General features: G+C 42.3%; 1 protein-coding gene across 2 annotated transcripts; it reads left to right on the top strand.

The window, feature by feature from the left end:
- Positions 1 to 1,220: 1,220 nt before the first annotated feature.
- On the top strand, positions 1,221 to 18,482 carry LOC100494201 (phospholipase A2 inhibitor subunit gamma B). 2 transcript variants are annotated; one of them, XM_012967583.3, is made up of 5 exons: positions 1,221 to 1,338; positions 13,137 to 13,259; positions 13,479 to 13,625; positions 15,977 to 16,117; positions 17,712 to 18,482. In XM_012967583.3, the coding sequence occupies exons 1-5, from the start codon at positions 1,290 to 1,292 to the stop codon at positions 17,903 to 17,905; spliced, it is 654 nt and encodes a 217-aa protein (XP_012823037.1). In that variant the 5' UTR covers positions 1,221 to 1,289; the 3' UTR covers positions 17,906 to 18,482. The 2 variants fall into 2 exon arrangements, with proteins under 2 accessions (XP_012823037.1, XP_002942614.3); XM_002942568.4 differs by lacking the exon at positions 1,221 to 1,338 and adding an exon at positions 2,390 to 2,583.
- Positions 18,483 to 24,321: the final 5,839 nt, after the last annotated feature.

Genomic DNA, 24,321 nt, shown 5'->3' with positions numbered 1-24,321 from the left:
CATTAAATAAACCCAATAGGGCTGTTCTGCCCCCAATAAGGGGTAATTATATCTTAGTTGGGATCAAGTACAGGTACTGTTTTATTATTACAGAGAAAAGGGAATCATTTAACCATGAAATAAACCCAATAGGGCTGTTCTGCCCCAATAAGGGGTAATTATATCTTAGTTGGGATCAAGTACAGGTACTGTTTTATTATTACAGAGAAAAGGGAATCATTTAACCATGAAATAAACCCAATAGGGCTGTTCTGCCCCAATAAGGGGTAATTATATCTTAGTTGGGATCAAGTACAGGTACTGTTTTATTATTACAGAGAAAAGGGAATCATTTAACCATTAAATAAACCCAATAGGGCTGTTCTGCCCCCAATAAGGGGTAATTATATCTTAGTTGGGATCAAGTACAGGTACTGTTTTATTATTACAGAGAAAAGGGAATCATTTAACCATGAAATAAACCCAATAGGGCTGTTCTGCCCCAATAAGGGGTAATTATATCTTAGTTGGGATCAAGTACAGGTACTGTTTTATTATTACAGAGAAAAGGGAATCATTTAACCATGAAATAAACCCAATAGGGCTGTTCTGCCCCAATAAGGGGTAATTATATCTTAGTTGGGATCAAGTACAGGTACTGTTTTATTATTACAGAGAAAAGGGAATCATTTAACCATTAAATAAACCCAATAGGGCTGTTCTGCCCCCAATAAGGGGTAATTATATCTTAGTTGGGATCAAGTACAGGTACTGTTTTATTATTACAGAGAAAAGGGAATCATTTAACCATTAAATAAACCCAATAGGGCTGTTCTGCCCCCGATAAGGGGTAATTATATCTTAGTTGGGATCAAGTACAGATACTGTTTTATTATCACAGAGAAAAGGGAATCATGTTTCAAAATTAGAATTATTTGCTTATAATGGAATTTATGGCAGATGGCCTTTCCGTAATTTTGAATTTTCTGGATAATGAATCCTATACCTGTAACAAGTTTACAGATAATGGATCCCATACCTATATTGCAATAGCCCCCTATTAATTTATTGCTCTGCTGCGCAGTGCTGCATACAAAAGTAGTTCTATATAAATACAAATATAGATACATTTCTTCTGATTTAAAGGCACAGTGCTATTTTACTATTTAAACATGCCCTCGCTATCCCTTTAACTTTCAACCCCCCCTCCCCAGTGTAAAAATAGCCTGTAACGCAGGCTGCACACACAGAGCCCTCAATCCCCGGCCTGACAGATCCCAGCAAGATCCCTGCCGCCCGTAACTGTCAGAATGAGAAGAACCCTGATATTCACTTTCCTCCTGACTCTCCCAACTTGCTGTAAGTCTCCCGCAGTTCCTGCAGCTTGTTACTCACAATGAATATTTGGCTATTATGTAATGTGTTTACTAAAAACCCCTGCCAGGGGCGGATAGGGAAGAAAGCCAGAAATAGGGGTTGGTAGCACTAGGTAGGTACCTAATATATAGGGGCAGAGACAGGGGAAAGTGTTGGAAGGGTTACTGTCTGCCCTGCTCTCATTTCCCTACAGAAACAGGGGTTGGTAGCACTAGGTAGGTACCTAATATATAGGGGCAGAGACAGGGGAAAGTGTTGGGAGGGTTACTGCCTGCCCTGCTCTCATTTCCCTACAGAAATAGGGGTTGGTAGCACTAGGTAGGTACCTAATATATAGGGGCAGAGACAGGGGAAAGTGTTGGAAGGGTTACTGCCTGCTCTGCTCTCATTTCCCTACAGAAATATGGGGTTGGTAGCACTAGGTAGGTACCTAATATATAGGGGCAGAGATAGGGGAAAGTGTTGGAAGGTTACTGCCTGCCCTGCTCTCATTTCCCTACAGAAATAGGGGTTGGTAGCACTAGGTAGGTACCTAATATATAGGGGCAGAGACAGGGGAAAGTGTTGGAAGGGTTACTGCCTGCTCTGCTCTCATTTCCCTACAGAAATAGGGGTTGGTAGCACTAGGTAGGTACCTAATATATAGGGACAGAGACAGGGGAAAGTGTTGGAAGGGTTACTGCCTGCCCTGCTCTCATTTCCCTACAGAAATAGGGGTTGGTAGCACTAGGTAGGTACCTAATATATAGGGGCAGAGACAGGGGAAAGTGTTGGAAGGGTTACTGCCTGCCCTGCTCTCATTTCCCTACAGAAATAGTGGTTGGTAGCACTAGGTAGGTACCTAATATATAGGGGCAGAGACAGGGGAAAGTGTTGGAAGGGTTACTGCCTGCCCTGCTCTCATTTCCCTAGAGAAATAGGGGTTGGTAGCACTAGGTAGGTACCTAAGAGACAGGGGAAAGTGTTGCTGGATGATAGAGTTGTGGGGTGAGTCCCTTTTCTGCCATCAGAGCTGACAAGTACAGTGAATCCCTATCTGCAATCCCAGCTGCATCTCTATAACCCCTCCCCCTGCCGGTGATGTCAGTGCCTATAGAGGCGGCGGTGCTGCTGCTGTGTCAGTGCTGAGCCTGCAGGACCCGGAGTGGTACCTCGCTCTCCATCCCTCCTCCCTGGCCATGGAATCCCTATTAACCTTCTCTTTCTTTCTCTCCTTTATTTCTACAGGTAAGTGGGTTTCTCTGCGCTTACGCTTTGCCTTCGAGCAGATAAGCGGCCGTGCTTGCAGATACCCCGGGGTCACCTTGTATTAATTTGCAGCATAAAAGGGAATTCTCAGAACTTTAGGGACGTAGGAAATAAGAGGCGACGGTGCAATTAGGGATCTGCCCTGCGGGAGGTGCATGTTAATGATCTGTCGGACTGCGGAGCACTGCAGCACAGGGACGGCACAGCTCCCTCCCCATAGAAATGTAGCTCTTATCTGCAGTGTGGGATATTATTCAGAGTTTTCCAGGTTTGTAGGTTCCCTACGTCCTCCCCCCTGTGTAGGTGTATAATGGTGCAATCCGCAGCATTATTATTATATGTACAAGATACACTGCACTAGGGTTATAGGCAAGAAACCAGCAGCGCTGCAGCACAGGGGAAACATAACTGGGTTGCACCCACACTGTGTTGTTTGCTTTGCTGACCCACGGGATGGGTGAAGACACACACAGCTACTAGTAGCAGCTACTAAAACAGACAATGCTGATCATTTACTGATAATTCTCAGTATTCTCTATGGCAGGGGATTTAGTAGCCGTGACAAGTAGCTGCTACTAAAGGTCCCTTAGACCGTTTCGACAGCGAATCGGCCCGTGTATGGGCACTACCGACGGGCCTGCCCGGCCAGATCTCGATCGGGCAGGTTAGAAAATCTAGTCGGATCGGGGACTCATCTTATCATAATAAGATCGAATTAGCCTAAATTCCCCTGATATCGCCCACCCGTAGGTGGGGGATAGCGGGAGAAGATCCGCTCACTTGGTGACATCGCCAAGCGAGCGGATCTGAAGGTGTATGGGCACCTTAAGTAGCTCCGTGTGGCTTCACCCTTATCAGTTCATCAGATTTGTTTGATTAATTTGTACAGTTGAGAAACGTAAATTCTTAAGAAGGATAAGTCAGTAATACACGTCGTCTCTTTTTATTTGTTGAAAAAAAAAAAAAGATTCTGTTTATTGGGCAAAAAATCCCCTTGGCCCAGGAATTTGGCTAAAGTTCCAGTAACAGTTTCTCATTAAGTCAGAGTTATAGACATTAAGTCAGACTGCAACATCTGTTTAATATGACATTGGTCCTGTCTGTATATAGGGAGGCTGAAACTAGAATATTATTAGACAGTTTAATAAATGGTTAAAATAATGGTAAAGTATGTTCTATGGGGCAATAGGGTATTATGTAAGAGGGGTAATTATATCTTAGTTGGGATCAAGTACAGGTACTGTTTTATTATTACAGAGAAAAGGGAATCATTTAACCATGAAATAAACCCAATAGGGCTGTTCTGCCCCCAATAAGGGGTAATTATATCTTAGTTGGGATCAAGTACAGGTACTGTTTTATTATTACAGAGAAAAGGGAATCATTTAACCATTAAATAAACCCAATAGGGCTGTTCTGCCCCAATAAGGGGTAATTATATCTTAGTTGGGATCAAGTACAGGTACTGTTTTATTATTACAGAGAAAAGGGAATCATTTAACCATTAAATAAACCCAATAGGGCTGTTCTGCCCCAATAAGGGGTAATTATATCTTAGTTGGGATCAAGTACAGGTACTGTTTTATTATTACAGAGAAAAGGGAATCATTTAACCATGAAATAAACCCAATAGGGCTGTTCTGCCCCAATAAGGGGTAATTATATCTTAGTTGGGATCAAGTACAGGTACTGTTTTATTATTACAGAGAAAAGGGAATCATTTAACCATTAAATAAACCCAATAGGGCTGTTCTGCCCCAATAAGGGGTAATTATATCTTAGTTGGGATCAAGTACAGGTACTGTTTTATTATTACAGAGAAAAGGGAATCATTTAACCATTAAATAAACCCAATAGGACTGTTCTGCCCCAATAAGGGGTAATTATATCTTAGTTGGGATCAAGTACAGGTACTGTTTTATTATTACAGAGAAAAGGGAATCATTTTTAAAAATTAGAATCATTTACTCATAATGGAGTCTATGGGAGATGGCCTTTCCATAATTCGGAACTTTCTGGATAATGGGTTTTCCGGATAATGGGTCCAATACCTGTATAATGGTATCGGGATAGTCTGTATGGCAACATTACTCACTGGTACAGAAAAATATTGCCAAGTGCTTCCAACTGCAGGGCAAGGGTTTGTGGATAGGGAGGTTTAAACTCATGATTCATTAAGAGTGAAGACACACAGAGCTACTTAGTAGCAGCTACTTTTCCACAGCTACTAAACTCCAGAAAATCCCCTGCCATAGACAATACTCAATTAACATGTAGAGGTAGTTATCAGGCAAGATACTTGGGGCAAAGTTTCACCCCTAGGAGCCTACAAAGGAATTAGATATAGGGATTACTGGTGGCACCCAGGAAATACAGGGTTAAGTCAGTTGCTGAAGTGAGAGGACTGCCAGTTAGAGCTGACTCTGCCCATTACCTGCTGCTGTCATGGAGGCTCCCATGTGTAGTAAATAGGCATAAAACAGATACACCCGGCACTACGCTGACCATGTAATTGCATTTTAAATACATTTAATTAGATAATGATTGATATAGTTAACAAATAAATTAACACAATCGGCCCATAATAGATCCCTTTAAATGTATGGGCAAATGTTACTGTAATATCTAATACTATTACATCTGGCTACGGTTCTTGTTTATTAAATGCCTTTACATTGTGGTTCAGAGCCACAGCCTTAAAAAATTAACCCTCTAACTGCACAGACTGTCTGGAACTGGGTGTGGTCTTGGCAGAACAGGGTGTGGTCTGAGCAGGGTGGGGTTTTGACTGAAGGCCAGTTAGGGGGGGATTTGGGGTGAGTGCTTATTTGTGCCCTGGGTACCCCTGGAACTATAGCGGGGTGACTGTTACCCCAATGTTTCTATATATCTGTAACCTTGTTATGGGCTAAGGGGGCCCAGCCTGAAGGCCAGTTAGGGGGGATTTGGGGTGAGTGCTTATTTGTGCCCTGGGTACCCCTGGAACTATAGCAGGGTGACTGTTACCCCAATGTTTCTATATATCTGTAACCTTGTTATGGGCTAAGGGGGCCCAGCCTGAAGGCCAGTTAGGGGGGGATTTGGGGTGAGTGCTTATTTGTGCCCTGGGTACCCCTGGAACTATAGCAGGGTGACTGTTACCCCAATGTTTCTATATATATATATATATATATATATATACAGTGGAGGAAATAATTATTTGACCCCTCACTGATTTTGTAAGTTTGTCCAATGACAAAGAAATGAAAAGTCTCAGAACAGTATCATTATAATGGTAGGTTTATTTCAACAGTGGCAGATAGCACATCAAAAGGAAAATCGAAAAAATAACTGATTTGCATTTCATTGAGTGAAATAAGTTTTTGAACCCTCTAACAAAAAAAGACTTAATACTTAGTGGAAAAACCCTTGTTTGCAAGCACAGAGGTCAAACGTTTCTTGTAATTGATGAGCAAGTTTGCGCACATTTTAGGAGGAATGTTGGTCCCACTCCTCTTTGCAGATCATCTCTAAATCCCTAAGGTTTCTGTCTCTGTGCAACTCTGAGCTTGAGCTCCCTCCATAGGTTTTCTATTGGATTAAGGTCCGGAGACTGACTAGGCCACTCCATGACCTTAATGTGCTTCTTCTTGAGCCACTCCTTTGTTGCCTTTGCTGTATGTTTTGGGTCATTGTCGAGCTGGAACACCCATCCACGACCCATTTTCAGTTTCCTGGCAGAGGGAAGGAGGTTGTCGTTCAGGATTTCACGATACATGGCTCCGTCCATTTTCCCGTTAATGCGAATAAGTTGTCCTGTGCCCTTAGCAGAAAAACACCCCCAAAGCAAAATGTTTCCACCCCCATGCTTGACGGTGGGGACGGTGTTTTGGGGGTCATAGGCAGCATTTTTCTTCCTCCAAACACAGCGAGTTGAGTTAATGCCAAAGAGCTCTATTTTGGTCTCATCAGACCACAGCACCTTCTCCCAGTCACTCACAGAATCATTCAGGTGTTCATTGGCAAACTTCAGGCCTGCACATGTGCCTTCTTGAGCAGGGGGACCTTGCGAGCCCTGCAGGATTTTAATCCATTGCGGTGTAATGTGTTTCCAATGGTTTTCTTGGTGACTGTGGTCCCTGCTAATTTGAGGTCATTAACTAACTCCTCCCGTGTAGTTCTAGGATGCTTTTTCACCTTTCTCAGAATCATTGACACCCCACGAGGTGAGATCTTGCGTGGAGCCCCAGAGCGAGGTCGATTGATGGTCATTTTGTGCTCCTTCCATTTTCGAACAATCGCACCAACAGTTGTCACCTTCTCTCCCAGCTTCTTGCTAATGGTTTTGTAGCCCATTCCAGCCTTGTGCAGGGCTACAATTTTGTCTCTGACATCCTTGGACAGATCTTTGGTCTTTCCCATGTTGGAGAGTTTGGAGTCTGCTTGATTGATTGACTCTGTGGACAGGTGTCTTTTATACAGGTGACTAGTTAAGACAGGTGTCCTTAATGAGGTTGACTAATTGAGTAGAAGTGTCTAACCACTCTGTGGGAGCCAGAACTCTTAATGGTTGGTAGGGGTTCAAAAACTTATTTCACTCAATGAAATGCAAATCAGTTGCTATCTTTTATTTAAAGTTATTTTTTCGATTTTCCTTTTGATGTGCTATCTGCCACTGTTAAAATAAACCTACCATTGAAATGATACTGTTCTGAGACTTTTCATTTCTTTGTCATTGGACAAACTTACAAAATCAGTGAGGGGTCAAATAATTATTTCCTCCACTGTATATATTATGTTTGATTTCCCAATCAGATTGAGGACTGCATTGGCCCATTGATATGGCTCTGGTTCTGATGGCTTGTATTCTTGTTGCTGTAATCTGACCGGGGGGCCCCAGGGGCCGTGTATGGGCAGCTTTAGGGATACACTTGAAGGAGCTACGTGAGCAGTATTTCCATCGGTTAATGCAGCAATACAAGCAATATCCATTCATCCAAGCTGAGTGCTGTCATTAAAAATTCTTAAGAACACACAGTCAGCAATTATATAATCATAAATGTATAATGTGAAAGGCATTATTGGCTTTTATTTAAGAAGCGCCTTATTGTCACAACTACAATTTCCATTTGAACAATAATGCAGAGAGGCTTGGCCTGTAGATCTGTGCTGCTCCAGCTGTTACTCATTATGGGCCCAGAGTCATAATATAATAACATTTTATTGATTAATAACAAACCCCAGCAGCCCAGCAGAACTATAAGCAGATACTCCCGCCTAAGGGAAAGCATTCCCAAATAACTGCTTTTCTTGATTATAGGTGCCAGTAAAGAGTTTTTGGTTCAGTTTCCCTTTAACTGAAGCAAAAGTTGCATTATTTATGCCTTATGTAATTCCCTGGCTGGCGATCAGAGTTGGCATTTATTACAGAGAAACAATGGGCTGTCATAATGGGATAATGGACAAGGGCAGCCATTGATGATTCCCTATTATTCTATTTTTCCCTGATGTAGTAATTGAATAAAAAGAATGAAAAGAACTGTTGTTTCTTCGATATTTGGGCTAAGTAAAGGTTATTTGCTAAATGGCAACACTATGAGATGCATGAGTATTATTTTGAGACAATTTGCAATTGGTCTTCATTTTTTGTTATTTGTAGTTTTTTAGTTATTTCTGTTTTTGTTCAGCAGCTCTCTAGTTTGGAGTTTCAGCAGCTATCTGGCTGCTAGAAACCAAGTTACCGTAGCAACCGGGAAGTGGTTTGATTAAGTGGTGGAGATTGGTATATAAATATGAAATAAGTTAAAACAAGTAACAATAAAACTGGAGCCTCACAGAGCAATAGTTTTCGGCTGCCGGGGTTTTTGAAAGCTGCAAAGAGTCAGTGGAAGAAGGCAAATAATTAAAAAAAACATAAAAAATTAAATAATGAAGACCAATTTAAAAGTTTCCCCCTTGGCAAATGTCAGTTTCCAACTTCTCCACTGAGCTTTGTATGTCCTATGAATGTTATTCTTTCCTCCTTATTTTCATTACATGTTATAAGTATCATATATATATATATATATATATATATATATATATATAATTTAAGTTACAAAAAAAAAAGAATTGGCCATTCTATAACATACTAAATGTTAACTCAAGGGTGAACTGCCTCTTTAAATGCCCCCAAGCTCCAGAGCTGTCTTCATGGAGTCACTTAGATTGTCAGCTCTAATGGACAGGGACTTCCTTCCTACTGTATATTTATACTTACTTGCTTGCTATTATTTATTAGGATGTTGCCTCCCTGTGTAGCTCTTTATAAATAAAGTTGTACAAACACATGTGAGAACTGCCCTAAATACGGAGGCAGTTACAGAAACCCCCTTGCATTCAATAGGCCCAGGGCCCAGGGCAAAGATCCAATTGGTGGCCCCCCCACAACTGCTCCAATAAATATATATATAATAAATAAACTGCTGACATTCCAAAATGGAGAACTGCCACACTAAAGTCATTTTAAAACCACAAAAAGGCCAAATAATTAAATCAATTAAAGATGTATCAGAATATCGCTGTCTGCATCATAATAAAGTTCATTTAAAGGGGAACTACACCTTAAAATGAGTTACTTTGAGTTAGCAGAAACACATGCAGTGTCTTCCTTTTGTCTCAGCTTTTAGTATTGCATTTGTGGCTCATTCATTGTCTGGGCTCAGTATAGAAATCCCAAAGGGCCAGGTCTAAAGGTCCCCATACATGGTAAGATCCGCTCGCTCGGCGAGATCGCCAAGCGAGCGGATCTTCCCCCGATATCCCCACCTACGGGTGGGCAATATCGGGGAGCTTGAAGTTAAAAAAAAAAATAATCCGATCGTTTTGCCCTGGGGCCTGTAGGCGGCAATGTATCAGTCGGTTCGGGGACCGCATCAACGAGCCAATGCGGCCCCCGATCCGACTGAATCTTTTAACCTGGCCGATCAATATCTGCCCAATTTCAGGCCAGATATCGGTCGGCCAGTCCGCTCATTTCTGCCCCTACACGAGCAGATAAGCTGCCGAGTCGGTCCAAGGGACCAATATCGGCAGCTATTATCGGCCGTGTATGGTGGCCTTTAGGGGGAAGACACACAGAGCTACTAGTAGCAGCTACTTGTCGTGGCTACTAAAACAGACAATGCTGATCATTTACTGATAACTGTCTCTACATGTGTTTTAGCAGATACAATTCTCAGTATTGTCTATGGCAGGGGATTTTCTGGTGTTTAGTAGCCTTGACAAGTAGCTGCTACTAAGTAGCTCTGTGTGTTTTCGCCCTTAAGGTGGCCATACACGGGCCGACTGTGACAATGACGGGCCTGCCCGACTGATATCTGGACTGAAATCGGGCAGATATCGATCGGGCAGGTTAAAAAATTCAGTTGAATCGGGGACCGCATTGGCTCGTTGATGCGGTCCCCAAACCGACTGCGCCTAATGCCGCCATTATAATTTGATTGTTTGGCCCCAGGGGCAAATGATCGAATTAGCCTACTTTTGCCCAATATCGCCCACTCATAGGTGGGGATATCGGGAGAAGATCCGCTCGCTTGGTGACCTTGCCAACATCTTAACGTGTATGGGCACCTTAAGGGTGAAGACACACAGAGCTACTAGTAGCGGCTACTTGTCGTGGCTACTAAAACAGACAATTCTGATCATTTACTGATAATTGTCTCCACATGTGTTTTAGCAGAAGCAATTCTCATTATTGTCTATGGCAGGGGGTTTTCTGGTGTTTAGAAGCTGGGAAAAAGTAGCTGCTACTAAGTAGCTCTGTGTGTTTTCAACCTTAGACATGGAACCTTCAATAAGCTTTAATTTAGAAACAGCTCTTTCTGCTGATGCCACTGGGAGAATGAGTAACAATACAGTAGTCAAACCCAGAGGGGAGAAGACAAAGCAGCTTTGTCAGTAATGAATAAGTGAGCCAAGTCCTTGACTGTGGAGAACTTGCATATTGCGCCCAACGTGAACTTCAACTTCACAAGCTCAGCAACTGTCTTGGGAAGCCCGGAGACATATCTTCCTAATAATACTGTTATTGTGTAGCAGCTGCACACAGTTAGATCATTAGATTACAATCATTAAATACAAGCCCCTCCCCTCACCCTTTGTTGTGATGGTTTTGTTAGCAGGAGTCCATTGTGCAGGGGGATTATCGTATTTCTGGCAATCTAATTATCTACCTCGCAAGGACCAAACATGGAAGGGGCTTCAGTTTTCATGTTTGTCCTGTTTAGCTTTCTGCTTTGCTTTGTATTTTAATGAATATTAATTAACATTATAAAGTTAAAACAAATAAAGGAAGAATTAGAAGAAGGAAAAAACATAAACTTCTTTACAGATGTCCGCTCCCTTGTGCAGATGACAGATATCTGTGTTCTTGAGGTTGAACAGCCGTTAAAGAGATAAACTGATCTCCTAATCAATCTGTGTCATTGCTGTCATATCTTCTATTGCGGAAATAAAAAAATGTATTTATAGTAATTATAGTGCATCTAAAATTCATACTAACATTATTGAAAACACTGACTTTTCGCTGTAATAATAAAACAGTACCTGTACTTGATCCCAACTAAGATATAATTACCCCTTATTGGGGCAGAACAGCCCTATTGGGTTTATTTCATGGTTAAATGATTCCCTTTTCTCTGTAATAATAAAACAGTACCTGTACTTGATCCCAACTAAGATATAATTACCCCTTATTGGGGGCAGAACAGCCCTATTGGGTTTATTTAATGGTTAAATGATTCCCTTTTCTCTGTAATAATAAAACAGTACCTGTACTTGATCCCAACTAAGATATAATTACCCCTTATTGGGGGCAGAACAGCCCTATTGGGTTTATTTAATGGTTAAATGATTCCCTTTTCTCTGTAATAATAAAACAGTACCTGTACTTGATCCCAACTAAGATATAATTACCCCTTATTGGGGGCAGAACAGCCCTATTGGGTTTATTTAATGGTTAAATGATTCCCTTTTCTCTGTAATAATAAAACAGTACCTGTACTTGATCCCAACTAAGATATAATTACCCCTTATTGGGGGCAGAACAGCCCTATTGGGTTTATTTAATGGTTAAATGATTCCCTTTTCTCTGTAATAATAAAACAGTACCTGTACTTGATCCCAACTAAGATATAATTACCCCTTATTGGGGGCAGAACAGCCCTATTGGGTTTATTTAATGGTTAAATGATTCCCTTTTCTCTGTAATAATAAAACAGTACCTGTACTTGATCCCAACTAAGATATAATTACCCCTTATTGGGGCAGAACAGCCCTATTGGGTTTATTTCATGGTTAAATGATTCCCTTTTCTCTGTAATAATAAAACAGTACCTGTACTTGATCCCAACTAAGATATAATTACCCCTTATTGGGGCAGAACAGCCCTATTGGGTTTATTTAATGGTTAAATGATTCCCTTTTCTCTGTAATAATAAAACAGTACCTGTACTTGATCCCAACTAAGATATAATTACCCCTTATTGGGGCAGAACAGCCATATTGGGTTTATTTAATGGTTAAATGATTCCCTTTTCTCTGTAATAATAAAACAGTACCTGTACTTGATCCCAACTAAGATATAATTACCCCTTATTGGGGCAGAACAGCCCTATTGGGTTTATTTAATGGTTAAATGATTCCCTTTTCTCTGTAATAATAAAACAGTACCTGTACTTGATCCCAACTAAGATATAATTACCCCTTATTGGGGCAGAACAGCCCTATTGGGTTTATTTAATGGTTAAATGATTCCCTTTTCTCTGTAATAATAAAACAGTACCTGTACTTGATCCCAATTAAGATATAATTACCCCTTATTGGGGCAGAACAGCCCTATTGAGACACATACAGAAAAAGAAATTGGAAACAACATAAACTCCTTTAGAGATGTCTGATCTCTCTTACAAAGTTATCTGTGTTATCTCCTCGAGGTTGAACAGCCGTTAAAGAGATAAACTGATCTCCTAATCAATCTGTGTCATTGCTGTTATATCTTCTACTAAGAAGAGGGGTAAATAAAAAAAAAGTATTAAATACAGTAATTATATATATAATTATATATAAAATTGTAGCCTCACCAAGCAATAGGTTGTTCAGTGCTGGGGTCAGTGACCCCCATTTGAAGGCTGGAAAGAGGCAGAAGACGTTGAAAGGAATGGGGAGACAGGCAGCCAAGTCACCAACTCAACATCTACTCATAAGCCCTCGGGCACTGCCCGCTGTATACTTGTACTTATTTTAATCAGATGGTGGTTCCCATGGCAATTTCCCTGCCCCAGGATTCAATGTTTAGGCAACTTGGGCCCAGGGTGGAGTCTATTGACTGGCAGAAGGTGCCAGGACCTCCTTCCCATGGTTTTGAGAAGGTCAGTCTAATGCAAGGAATGAGATGACTCTGTTCCATCCCAATGCCCCAAAGTACCCATATCTCTCTGCGATTGGCGGCACTTGCCTGGCTCCTATATTAAAAAATAAAATATATCTGTGTATTTCTTTTTTTTCTCTTTCAGGTTACTCTCTGTCCTGTGTGCACTGCAAAGTAGAAGGGGAGAACTTCTGTCAGGGGCCAGAAAGGAAATGTCCCACGTGGGGAGATTTTGTGTGCGCCTCCACTAGCACAATCACCATAATGGGTACTGTCTTGTTTGGGGGGGTCAACACTGTATATCCATTATACACTTTTGCAGTTTTATACGCTATTATCTTGCTCCTCATCTATAAGTGGGGTCTTTGTCATCCCTGCACCAGCCAATCATCCTTCTTTACTGTACCAGGACCAATCAGCATGCCTGATACAAAGTCAATGTATGGTATGTGCCCTATTACAGAGTTGTGTTGTGCTTTATCCACAGAGGGAGTAGCCAGTAAATCATTCAGCCGTTCATGTGAGAAGCGCGCTTCCTGTGGGATATCAGGGAGCATCGGGTACCAAAGGGGCAAAATTAAAACCGCCACAACGTGCTGTTTCTCTGATGCCTGCACTCCCTCTAATCCTGCGTGTAAGTAGCACCATCTGCTTCGTGCTCTTAGTAGTTTAGTAGTTGCCTCCTCCATTTTACTGTCTTAGGTTTAGGGTGAAACAAATTGCATTCACCCCGCCCCCAGAAGTTGTCTCCCAGGGGCCAGAACAGTTCAGAATCATGAGCCCCAATAGGGGCAATGATAGTTGGAATGTAGTGGGTTTAACAGATGAAGGGCTTGTCTTAGTGGGTCAAAAATGTTCCAACCCATGTCTGACCTTAACCTGCTGCCTTTCAACCCAACCAAGCCTAAAAGTTCTCAAACGACACCATAGATGTGTGGGATTGATACAAGAACATCACCATCTGGGAAAGCCTCTCGCCCAAACCCACTGTTTGTATTTCAAGTGCTAAAAAAATTGCATTTTATATCTTATGAGCAATCTTGGGGATGAAATCACCATTCCCAACCAAAGGCCACCCGCCCTTCTATTGAGTGGGTAAGGTGCCCTTGGATGACTCCTTGGATAAGAATAATAGACAGGGCTATTCAGTGGAGCAGGGACCATGGCCGGGGGTTAGGCCAGGGCAGAACAAGGATCATGTCTGGAGACAGGACGTTCTTGACCAAGATATACCTGGATCATGTTGACCATTCCCATCGTCAGTGTGACATTAATAATTCTTTGTAGAACTTTACTCCATCTCATTCTCCTTATCTCTGATGGGCAAGGTGCCCTTGGATGACTCCTTGGATAAGAATAATAGACAGGGCTATTCAGTGGAGCAGGGACCATGGCCAGGGGGTTAGGCCAGGGCAGAACAAGGGTTGTGTATGGAGACAGGACGTGCTTGACCAAGATATACCTGGATCATGTTAACCATTCCCATTGTCAGTGTGACATTAATAATTCTTTGTAGAACTTTCCTCCAAAAATTTGCTTCTCATTCTGCTCATCTCTGATAGGTAAGGTGCCCTTGGATGACTCCTTGGATAAGAATAATAGACAGGGCTATTCAGTGGAGCAGGGACCATGGCTGGGGGTTAGGCCAGGGCAGAACAAAGATCATGTCTGGAGACAGGACGTTCTTGACCAAGATATACCTGGATCATGTTGACCATTCCCATCGTCAGTGTGACATTAATAATTCTTTGTAGAACTTTCCTCCATCTCATTCTGCTTATCTCTGATGGGTAAGGTGCTATTGGATGACTCTTTAGATAAGAAAAATAGACAAGGCTATTCAGTGGAGCAGGGACCATGGCCGGGGGTTAGGCCAGGGCAGAACAAGGATCATGTCTGGAAACAGGACGTTCTTGACCAAGATATACCTGGATCATGTTGACCATTCCCATCATCAGTGTGACATTAATAATTCTTTGTAGAACTTTCCTCCAAAAATTTGCTTCTCATTCTGCTCATCTCTGATGGGTAAGGTGCCCTTGGATGACTCCTTGGATAAGAATAATAGACAGGGCTATTCAGTGGAGCAGGGACCATGGCCGGGGGTTAGGCCAGGGCAGAACAAGGATCGTGTCTGGAGACAGGACGTTCTTGGCCAAGATACACCTGGATCACGTTGACCATTCCCATCGTCAGTGTGACATTAATAATTCTTTGTAGAACTTTCCTCCAAAAATTTGCTTCTCATTCTGCTCATCTCTGATGTGTAAGGTGCCCTTGGATGGCTCCTTGGATAAGAATAATAGACCAGGCAGAGGGTTAGGCCAGAGCAGATCTTCAGCTCTACAGTTAGTTAGTATAGATATTGATGTATATAGTTTAAATAAGTGATTGTATAGATAGGCCGGCAGGAGACTGTGTTTATATTTGTACTGGGGATCATTTGGAAGGGTTGAACTTGATGGACTTTGGTCTTTCTACAACCCAATTTAACTATGTAGCTATGTAACTATCACTTTACAAGCTTGACTTCCATGATTCTATATGCATAAAGCACGTTTCCTATTCAACAGACTGGGAAGTGTCTGGTGGTGGTGGAGAAGGGCATGGAGGAGGTAATGGAGTGTGGATGGAGGCACGGTGCAGGCTGGATTTTTGGAGGTCAAGGCCAGTTTGCTATGTCAAATGCAACACGTACCTCTTTTTCTATCAGCTCCTCTAGTCTCCCCACTCCAAAGAACCTCACTTTCTTGTTGGGTTAAAACCTTATGGACTGGGAGGATAAGATAATATTTATGTCCCAGAATAGGATGAGGACATCTAGTGAATAAAACCTGTGCAGCTCTATAAACCATGTTCATGGCTTCTGCTCAACTATGTAGGCCCTAGATCTTCAGCATAGACCATTCTGTAGCAGCCTGTAGTTAGTTTAATCTGTCCGAGAACTGTCAAGTAAGTAACGAACAGCATTTTTGTAACCTAAAGTGCCCTTGGAGAACATGCAGAGGACCGGACTCACATGTCGAAGCTGCACTTCCCTGAATTCCAAGTGGTGCCACACAGAAGACACCGTAGATTGCACCGGAGAAGAGCGCAAGTGTATCCTTCAAACCACCACAACATCAGGTATTGACTGGTCGGCTCCCATATCTGGGATTGCATTGCATATTGCTGGGCAGGGGCAACTGGGTTACAGTCAGGGGGAGGTTTATACTCCAAAAGCCACGACCAATTAGGGGCGGTGAGGGAAATTAAACTGGAAACCCAGTATCATGGTCTCTCTATGCATAATGGACAGAGATGGCTGCCCAAAAACCATAATTAAACTTCAGAAACACATTAATTAGCGTGAAAATAACATTTTAAATGGTAAAATTAAGCACAAGGCACCAAAATCATGACAGTATCCATTCAATTGGAAATCTCCTCCAACGTATTGTAGTCTAGGCTGCGTTTTTATTAGGGATGCACTGAACCCACTTATTTGGGTTCGACCGAACCCCATGAACCCACCTCGACGAATTCTGCCGAATCCCGAACCAAATCCGAATTAGCATATGCTAATTTATGCTAATTAGGATTTGCATTTGATTCGCCCGGACAGTGGATTCGGCCAAAAACGAATCCTTCAAAAAAAAGGCTGGAATCTGGTACATCCCTAATTTTTATAAAGGCACCCAAGGACCTGCACCTAGGGCAGCAGCTTTAGATGGGGTGGGGGAGCCTTAGTTACCTATATAATAGATTATTTTAGAAAAAAATCTCTCTAACTGCCTACAAAGACTTGAGGGGAAATCCAGCAACTGTGGGGGGGGGGGGGGGAGAGATTTTGGGCACAGGAGACAAGGCGGATATGGCATCACATAACGGAAGTCACTTGTGCAGATGGGGGGCACTATTAGGTCTGGACCTAAATACATCGCTGATTGTAGTATATCTAGAAGAAGAAGTGATAGATGCTTATTTTGCAGCAATGCCATTTACCAAGGTTCAGGTTCCTATTTATTTTTTTGTTGTTGTTTGTTTTCAATGCATGCTCCACCTAGTGGCAGAATCTAGAATGCACTAGTTATTATTCATTTTCCTAAATGATGGGTTGGGTTAAATGTATCAATAGAAATATAACAGTATAAAGACAAATATTGAGTAAAAATTATATTTTTAATTAGGTTGGGGCAGGGGTAATGGCAGGGAGAGCTGGGAGAGTGGTGGTAAATACTTGAGCAGGTACCTGCCTACTAACCAGCTGGGATAGAGAGGGGCACCTGTTGGATTGGTTGTTGTAGAGGGCTGAAGCCCATATCCCTACAATTTGGACCTAAATACATCGCTGATTGTAGTATATCTAGAAGAAGAAGTGATAGATGCTTATTTTGCAGCAATGCCATTTACCAAGGTTCAGGTTCCTATTTATTTTTTTGTTGTTGTTTGTTTTCAATGCATGCTCCACCTAGTGGCAGAATCTAGAATGCACTAGTTATTATTCATTTTCCTAAATGATGAGTTGGGTAATGGTTGGTGACGGTAGGGAGAGCTGGGAGAGTGGTGGTAAATACTCGTGCAGGTATCTGCCTACTAACCAGCTGGGATAGAGAGGGGCACCTGTTGGATTGGTTGTTGTAGAGGGCTGAAGACCCATATCCATATAATGTAACGAGCAATACCCTACATAGATGGTATGTACGTTAGCTCCGATAATCCCATAACATTTTCCTTCCAGGGTCCAAGAGCGGCCTGAGAGCTGTGCGAGGCTGTGCCACCAATGACCTCTGTGCTATCGGCAGCCAGAGCCACGACTTCGGGGACATAAAGGAGTGGACGGAAGTCTATTGCACCAATGGCAGCATCGCTCTGCAGCAGAGCATCCTCCTCCTCCTGGCGCTCGCGGCTCTGCTCTGCATCAAACTCATGTAACCCTGCCCGTCGCGCCGCCTTTTCCAGTTCCAGGCGGAAAGGCGATACACAGACTTTCCCTTAGCAACCAATTACATGCATGGACTCTTGCATCGTCACGCACTGCATGGAACGCGCTTCCCACTTCCCCTTGGATTTGCCATTGCTGTGAATGAAAGAGTAGTGAATGGGTGCAAAGGGCGGATACTAGGGGTGCAACTTAATTGGACTCCCTCCAAAATGAACCAAACACTGCCGGGGACGGTGTCGGGGACACTGCCGGGACAAAAAAAGACGTCTTTATTAACCTGTTATTCGCTATGTTAATGTGATTGTGCCAGTAGTAGTGATGAGCGGATTTGTCCTGTTTCGCTTTGCCCAAAAAATTCGCCAAAAAAAACCCGTGGGAAAATGAGCAAAAGAGTGAAAATGCAAAATGCGTTGGTCGATGGGGGTTTTTCGCAGCCATTTTCTTGCTGTGACTTTTTTTCATGGCTACTTTATACCCGCAGGATACATTGGTGATTGTGGCGCATTTTTGCTGCTGTTTTATGAAAATATTTGCCAATGGTGAAATACAGAATTTTGCTGCAAATCTACCTACAGTATATATATATATACCTGGTGAAACATTTCACTCATCACTATGGGTCAGTTTAGTTCTATACACACACAGCCAACATGCAATCCCAATTCATCATATTAATTTTTAAAGGGCCACTCTAACATTTATTCTGCATAACCTAAGGGAAAGTTTTATGGTATCTCTCTGTACAGGCTATGAGCAAACTTAGGGGACTGTTCCTGCTGAATTGTGCTTAGTACAGGGGAATCCCAATGCTGCCATAGTTTTATGGTATCTCTCTGTACAGGCTATGAGCAAACTTAGGGGGCTGTTCCTGCTGAATTGTGCTTAGTACAGAGGAATCCCTATGTGCCATAGTTTTATGGTATCTCTCTGTACAGGCTATGAGCAAACTTAGGGGGCTGTTCCTGCTGAATTGTGCTTAGTACAGGGGAATCCCTATGTGCCATAGTTTTATGGTATCTCTCTGTACAGGCTATGAGCAAACTTAGGGGGCTGTTCCTGCTGAATTGTGCTTAGTACAGGGGAATCCCTATGTGCCATAGTTTTATGGTATCTCTCTGTACAGGCTATGAGCAAACTTAGGGGTCTGTTCCTGCTGAATTGTGCTTAGTACAGGGAATCCCTATGTGCCATAGTTTTATGGTATCTCTCTGTACAGGCTATGAGCAAACTTGAGGGGCTGTTCCTGCTGAATTGTGCTTAGTACAGGGGAATCCCTATGTGCCATAGTTTTATGGTATCTCTCTGTACAGGCTATGGGCAAACTTAGGGGGCTGTTCCTGCTGAATTGTGCTTAGTACAGGGGAATCCCTATGCTGCCATAGTTTTATGGTATCTCTCTGTACAGGCTATGAGCAAACTTAGGGGGCTGTTCCTGCTAAATTGTGCTTAGTACAGGGGAATCCCTATGCTGCCATAGTTTTATGGTATCTCTGATTTTTATTAGAAATTGGGTACATAAATGAAGAGGAAAATGAATATACATTTACACATTATCACTTTCCCAAACAACTACAAGTTATAGTGGCCCTTTAATTGATTAAAGTGTGGTTTATCTGCAGATTATAACAATATAACGTCACTAATACACGGCATTCACGTAAATAAATCGCTATGGCAGCTGATGCCCATGCATAAAGGCAAATACTGCCCACGAAAAACAATATGGCCGCTTTCGGCTCCGCTAACACACGATGTAACCATTTTATAAAGGGGCGTGTTTATTTATTGTCCATTCTTCTTATTGCACCTGCTTTTTCACTGCGCCTCATCTGATTGGCTGCCCATACCCAAGTACCAAAGGCAGCGTAAGAGCAAAGGAATTCAATGTGGGAGGATGTTACTGGGGTTCTGGGTACAGACTCCTATTATACAGTTACGTATATCGATATCATTGGCTGCTTTGCCCACAGCGGGTTTGCATTCATAGTGGACTAATTCTGACTCTCACTCTTACTATTATATCTCCTGTTTACATGATAAAAACCGCCGATATTCTCTAAATAAACTACCACTAAAAACAACTCCTCTGGGGATTTCTGATTTTAAGATCCTGGGTCAGAAGGTGTTTCTAAGCACTTTTGCAAATTACATTGATTATTTCTTATCAGTTTCAGAGCTATTTAAGTGATTACTAACTGGCAACATAATGCATTTTGTAACCACAGCGCCACCTGCTGGTCAGTTCCTGTAACTGTACAGACAGTTATACAGACTGACTGTTCAGAAGGAAAACAGAGAAGGGTTCTGATGTTGCTCTGCTCAGGGAGGAGATGGTGTACAAGTCAGTCTCTTAAAGAAACCACTACTCTTTTAAACAAAGAAAAATGTCCCTTTAGATAAGATTTATTTTGCCTAAAGGTCCCCATACACGTTTAGATCCGCTCGCTTGGCGAGGTCGCCAAGCGAGCGGATCGTCTCCCGATATCCCCACCTATGGGTGGCCGATATTGGGCAAATTTAGGCTAATTAAGGCCAATTATTACGACGGAAATGGGAGCAGTCGGTCTGGGGACTGTATCAACTAGCCGATATGGTCCCTGATCCGACTAAATCTTTTAACCTGCCTGATCGATATCTGCCTGATTTCAGGCCAGATATCGGTTGGGCAGGCCCGCCATTGCTGCCCCTACATGGGCCGATAAGGTGCCGAATCGGTCTAAGGGACCCATATTGGCAGCTAGAATTGACCCGTGTATGGGGACCTTAATTCTTTTCACCCCCCCCTATTGTTTGACTTGTTGACTTTTCTTTATTGAAACCCTTGTGGAATTGGCATTTGGGATAAGCAATACTGATATAATTTACTCAATGAGAGCAGGACCTTGAGCCTTCTGCTTCAGTGGATATCTCGCCCTGCGCTGGCCTGTATGTGAGCAAGGGACTATATTGAGTTTAGGGGCTTCTGCCCATAGATCCTATCCTTTACGCCAGTTATATTCTAGTTAGGCCTGTGCCCAATATCTCTGAGATCAGATCCATATCCAGGTTCCCTACACCGGGGAGCAACATATCATCTCTAGCTTTGCCCTCATTATCTCCACCCTCTGTCCCACACGGGTCAGCTCCATCTGATTTCCGTTCCTGTAAGGCTGATAGCAGGTTAAGGTGGCCATTGTAGCTGCAGATATGGGTCCCTAGGATTGATTCGGCAGCTTATCGGCCCGTGTATGGGGACTACCGGCGGGCCTGCCCAACCCATATCTGGCCCGAAAAATTCAGTCGGATTGGGGACCGCATTGGCTCATTGATGCGGTCCCTGAACCAACTGCACCTATTCTAGTCATTAGAATTCGATCATTTGCTGAAAAATTTGCTGAAAAAAAGTGCTGCTATACTTATTTTATTTATTTTTCAACCAAACAATAATGATTATTTGTTTAATTTTATAGTTGTAATGACACAGAAAACTTCACAAAACAGGACAAAATGAAAATGTAAGTTAAGTTGATACAACAATGCCAACGCCAGCCCCTAATATTAGGTAACTAAAAGCAGCCCAGGGCATGTTCAGTAAATCAGTAGGAGATGGGGGGCTACTGGGGCATCTTTGGGGGCACAGACCTTCCCTGCTTATGGGCTGTGGGTGCCTTGGGCTGGTACAGCAGATCATTATTTGTATACAGTGCATTTTCTATTCTCCAGGTAATGGGTGGGTCTAGTTCAGATGGATTCTAGCTCGCAGAACACATGGGAATCACAGAGAGAGAAGCCTTACAGTACATGAAGGATTTAGCTACTGGGTTAGTAGAAATAAATCTTTACTTTGTTTATTATGGAATTTTTCCCAGATTCCCCTGTTCACTAGGGGGGAGCAATTACAATCACTGTTCTCCATTTTATTTTACAGATAACTACAGGGTGTATTGGTGGGGTTATGGGGTGGTCTTATATTTAACCTTATAGATACGGCCTTACCTGAGGAGTCCATTATGTTGTAGAAGTGCCTGTAGAACTATAGTTAGAGACAATATTTAGTTGTACCTTATTCCTCCCGAAACTTCCAGCAGGGGGAGCTCTTACTCTTTATCTTACTCTTTATGTCTATTTATTGTGGCAATATTTTCCTCTCTAACAAGTAAATCCTACTGCTATTTTATCCATTGCTTTATGCAGCTGTGCAACTATAAACCTCTGATCATAACCCTCTTCATCAAATCGTTCTGCCATTTCCTACATTCTTTTATTTTGCATTTGATCAATCCTTCTGGCCTTATTTAAGATTTCTGGCATGAAAATATAGCAATAGTTTTTTTATTTTATTTTATATTTATTGGTCTCATTTCTACATGGCAGCGCTCAGGGCATTAACTTGTACAAACAAACAAAAATAATAATTTTCTACTCATAATATCACATATAATTTGTGGATTGTAATACTTTCATTAAAGGGGACCTGTCACCCAAAGAAATAATTCCAAATCCTTTGATATCATGTTAGCCAAGCAAAATAAACTTCACTTACACTATTAACATTTTTGTGGTATTAGAGGTTTTGAAATCACGAATACATTCATTTCCACAAGTGTCTAGTCATTTAGTAAAAGATCCGAACTGAAAAAGCACAAATTAATATAAAATCAGGAACAGGAAAACGACACGTTTTTCATGGTTTTTACTAGGGATGCACCCAGTCCAGGATTCAGTTTGGGATTTGGTGAAGATTCTGCCTTTTTCAGTAGGATTCGGGTTTGGCTGAATCACTTGACTTTTGGTTACACGAACATGGAAGTAAAAACAATTTTAAAGAGATACTAAACCCAACCATAAAGCTGTCCCACAGCGCCCCCTAGTTCTTTATAGAAGCCGAGGAAAGGCACTTGGAAACCAATTCCCCAATGAGAATTCTACTGAGCAACAATGTGACTGTAAGTGCAAGAGAAGTGACCAATGAGAATGCTGATTCCCAGCACTGTGTCAGGCCCCTTGCTGGTACCTTACATATAGAGATAATGATGGCATTTTTCCCGTCATTATATGGCACAGGAATCAGACATGGGGATAAAGGGACAGACTTGTTCAGTGCTGGGAAACTGTGCTTATTGCTCCCAACTCCAATTGCAGGAACAGAGAACAGGGAGCCGGATTTACTCACATCAGCTGGGATTCTCATTGGGGGATTGAATTGCATTTTAATGGGGGAAAGTTTTATTGTGCAATATTGCTTTAAGAATACAACCCTGATGTTGCTGGACTACAGCTCCCAGCATGCCTCACCCTTCATTATATGTTACATTATTCTGGGATTTGTAGTCCGGCAACAGCTGAGTAACGTTTGGTTGAGCCGCGCTGTGCAGCAGGGTTTAGTTCCCCTTTAATGCTCTGGGCAAATTAGGATTCGAATTCGGTTCGGTATTCAGCCAAATCATTCACAAAGGATTCAGGGTTCGACATCCCTAGTTTTTTACATTTTTGGACTTACAATTGAAAAGTTTAGTATTAGAATTTTATGTGGTTTATATGCTTTATAGCTCATAAAAAAATCAAATTTTAGCACAACTCTCCCCCCCACAAATGATAAAAAATAGAAATAAGAGCATTAGTAATTGCCCCATTATCAGGGTCGTACTGGGCTGCCCAGACCCGACCCTTGCTGGCGCTCCCCCCGGCCGACGGTGTTCCTCCCCTGACATGTTAAACTTACCTGCACTCAGGGAAGGACGTCGGGTGGGGGCCCCTACGGGGGGAGTTAGGGGTGCAGCAGGGGCCCCTAGGGGGTGCTGGGGACGTGGCTGGCAGGGGTACCTGTAGGGTCCCTGGAGCAGTAGCCACAGTGGGTCGTGCACCCCCCAGTCCAACCCTGCCCTTTATTATTATTACTTTTTTTATGAACAGACCCAATAATGTAACAAATGTAAGTAACCCCTGAAAGATAAGTGCACCAGGGCTTGATGAGGTTTGTAGAAAAAGCAAAATGGCTAAAAGATTTCAGCAAAGCGGTTACGATCAGCTGTTTGTAGCGGCACAAATGCATAAGGCAACGGATAACAAACAAATACCGGCATTTCCATATTGCAACTGATGCTTAGTCAGTAACTTGTGAAGTATCATTGTGTCTCATCATATCATGGCACAATAACTGGAGATAACAAAAAATGTGGGCACAATGGGAGCCCACAGAAAGGCCAACATTATTAATCTCACAGAGCCTTACGCGTTTCGTGTCTGTCATAGGCCTATGAATAAGAATCAGACATGAAACGCGTAAAGGTAAATATCCAAGGCTATTGTGATACTAATATCTACAGTTAGTACTAGTGGTTGTATATATAGTTTATGTATGTGAGTGTATAGATAGGTAGGTGTGGGTTGTGTGTGCTGGGTTTACTTGGATGGGTTGAACTTGATG

This window comes from Xenopus tropicalis, chromosome 7 (genome assembly GCF_000004195.4).
Source record: "Xenopus tropicalis strain Nigerian chromosome 7, UCB_Xtro_10.0, whole genome shotgun sequence".
NCBI lineage: Eukaryota > Metazoa > Chordata > Amphibia > Anura > Pipidae > Xenopus > Xenopus tropicalis.
Note: the sequence above shows the minus strand (reverse complement) of the source record. Positions and strands in the feature narration are given on the sequence as shown.

What these genes read in the sequence shown, in the direction of transcription:
- LOC100494201 (XM_012967583.3), top strand. Translation starts at nt 1,290, where the DNA reads ATGAGAAGAACCCTGATATTCACTTTCCTCCTGACTCTCCCAACTTGC. An exon ending in CCTGACTCTCCCAACTTGCT is followed by an intron (nt 1,339 to 13,136) that starts GTAAGTCTCCCG and finishes TTTCTCTTTCAG; the next exon opens with GTTACTCTCTGTCCTGTGTG. An exon ending in TAGCACAATCACCATAATGG is followed by an intron (nt 13,260 to 13,478) that starts GTACTGTCTTGT and finishes CTTTATCCACAG; the next exon opens with AGGGAGTAGCCAGTAAATCA.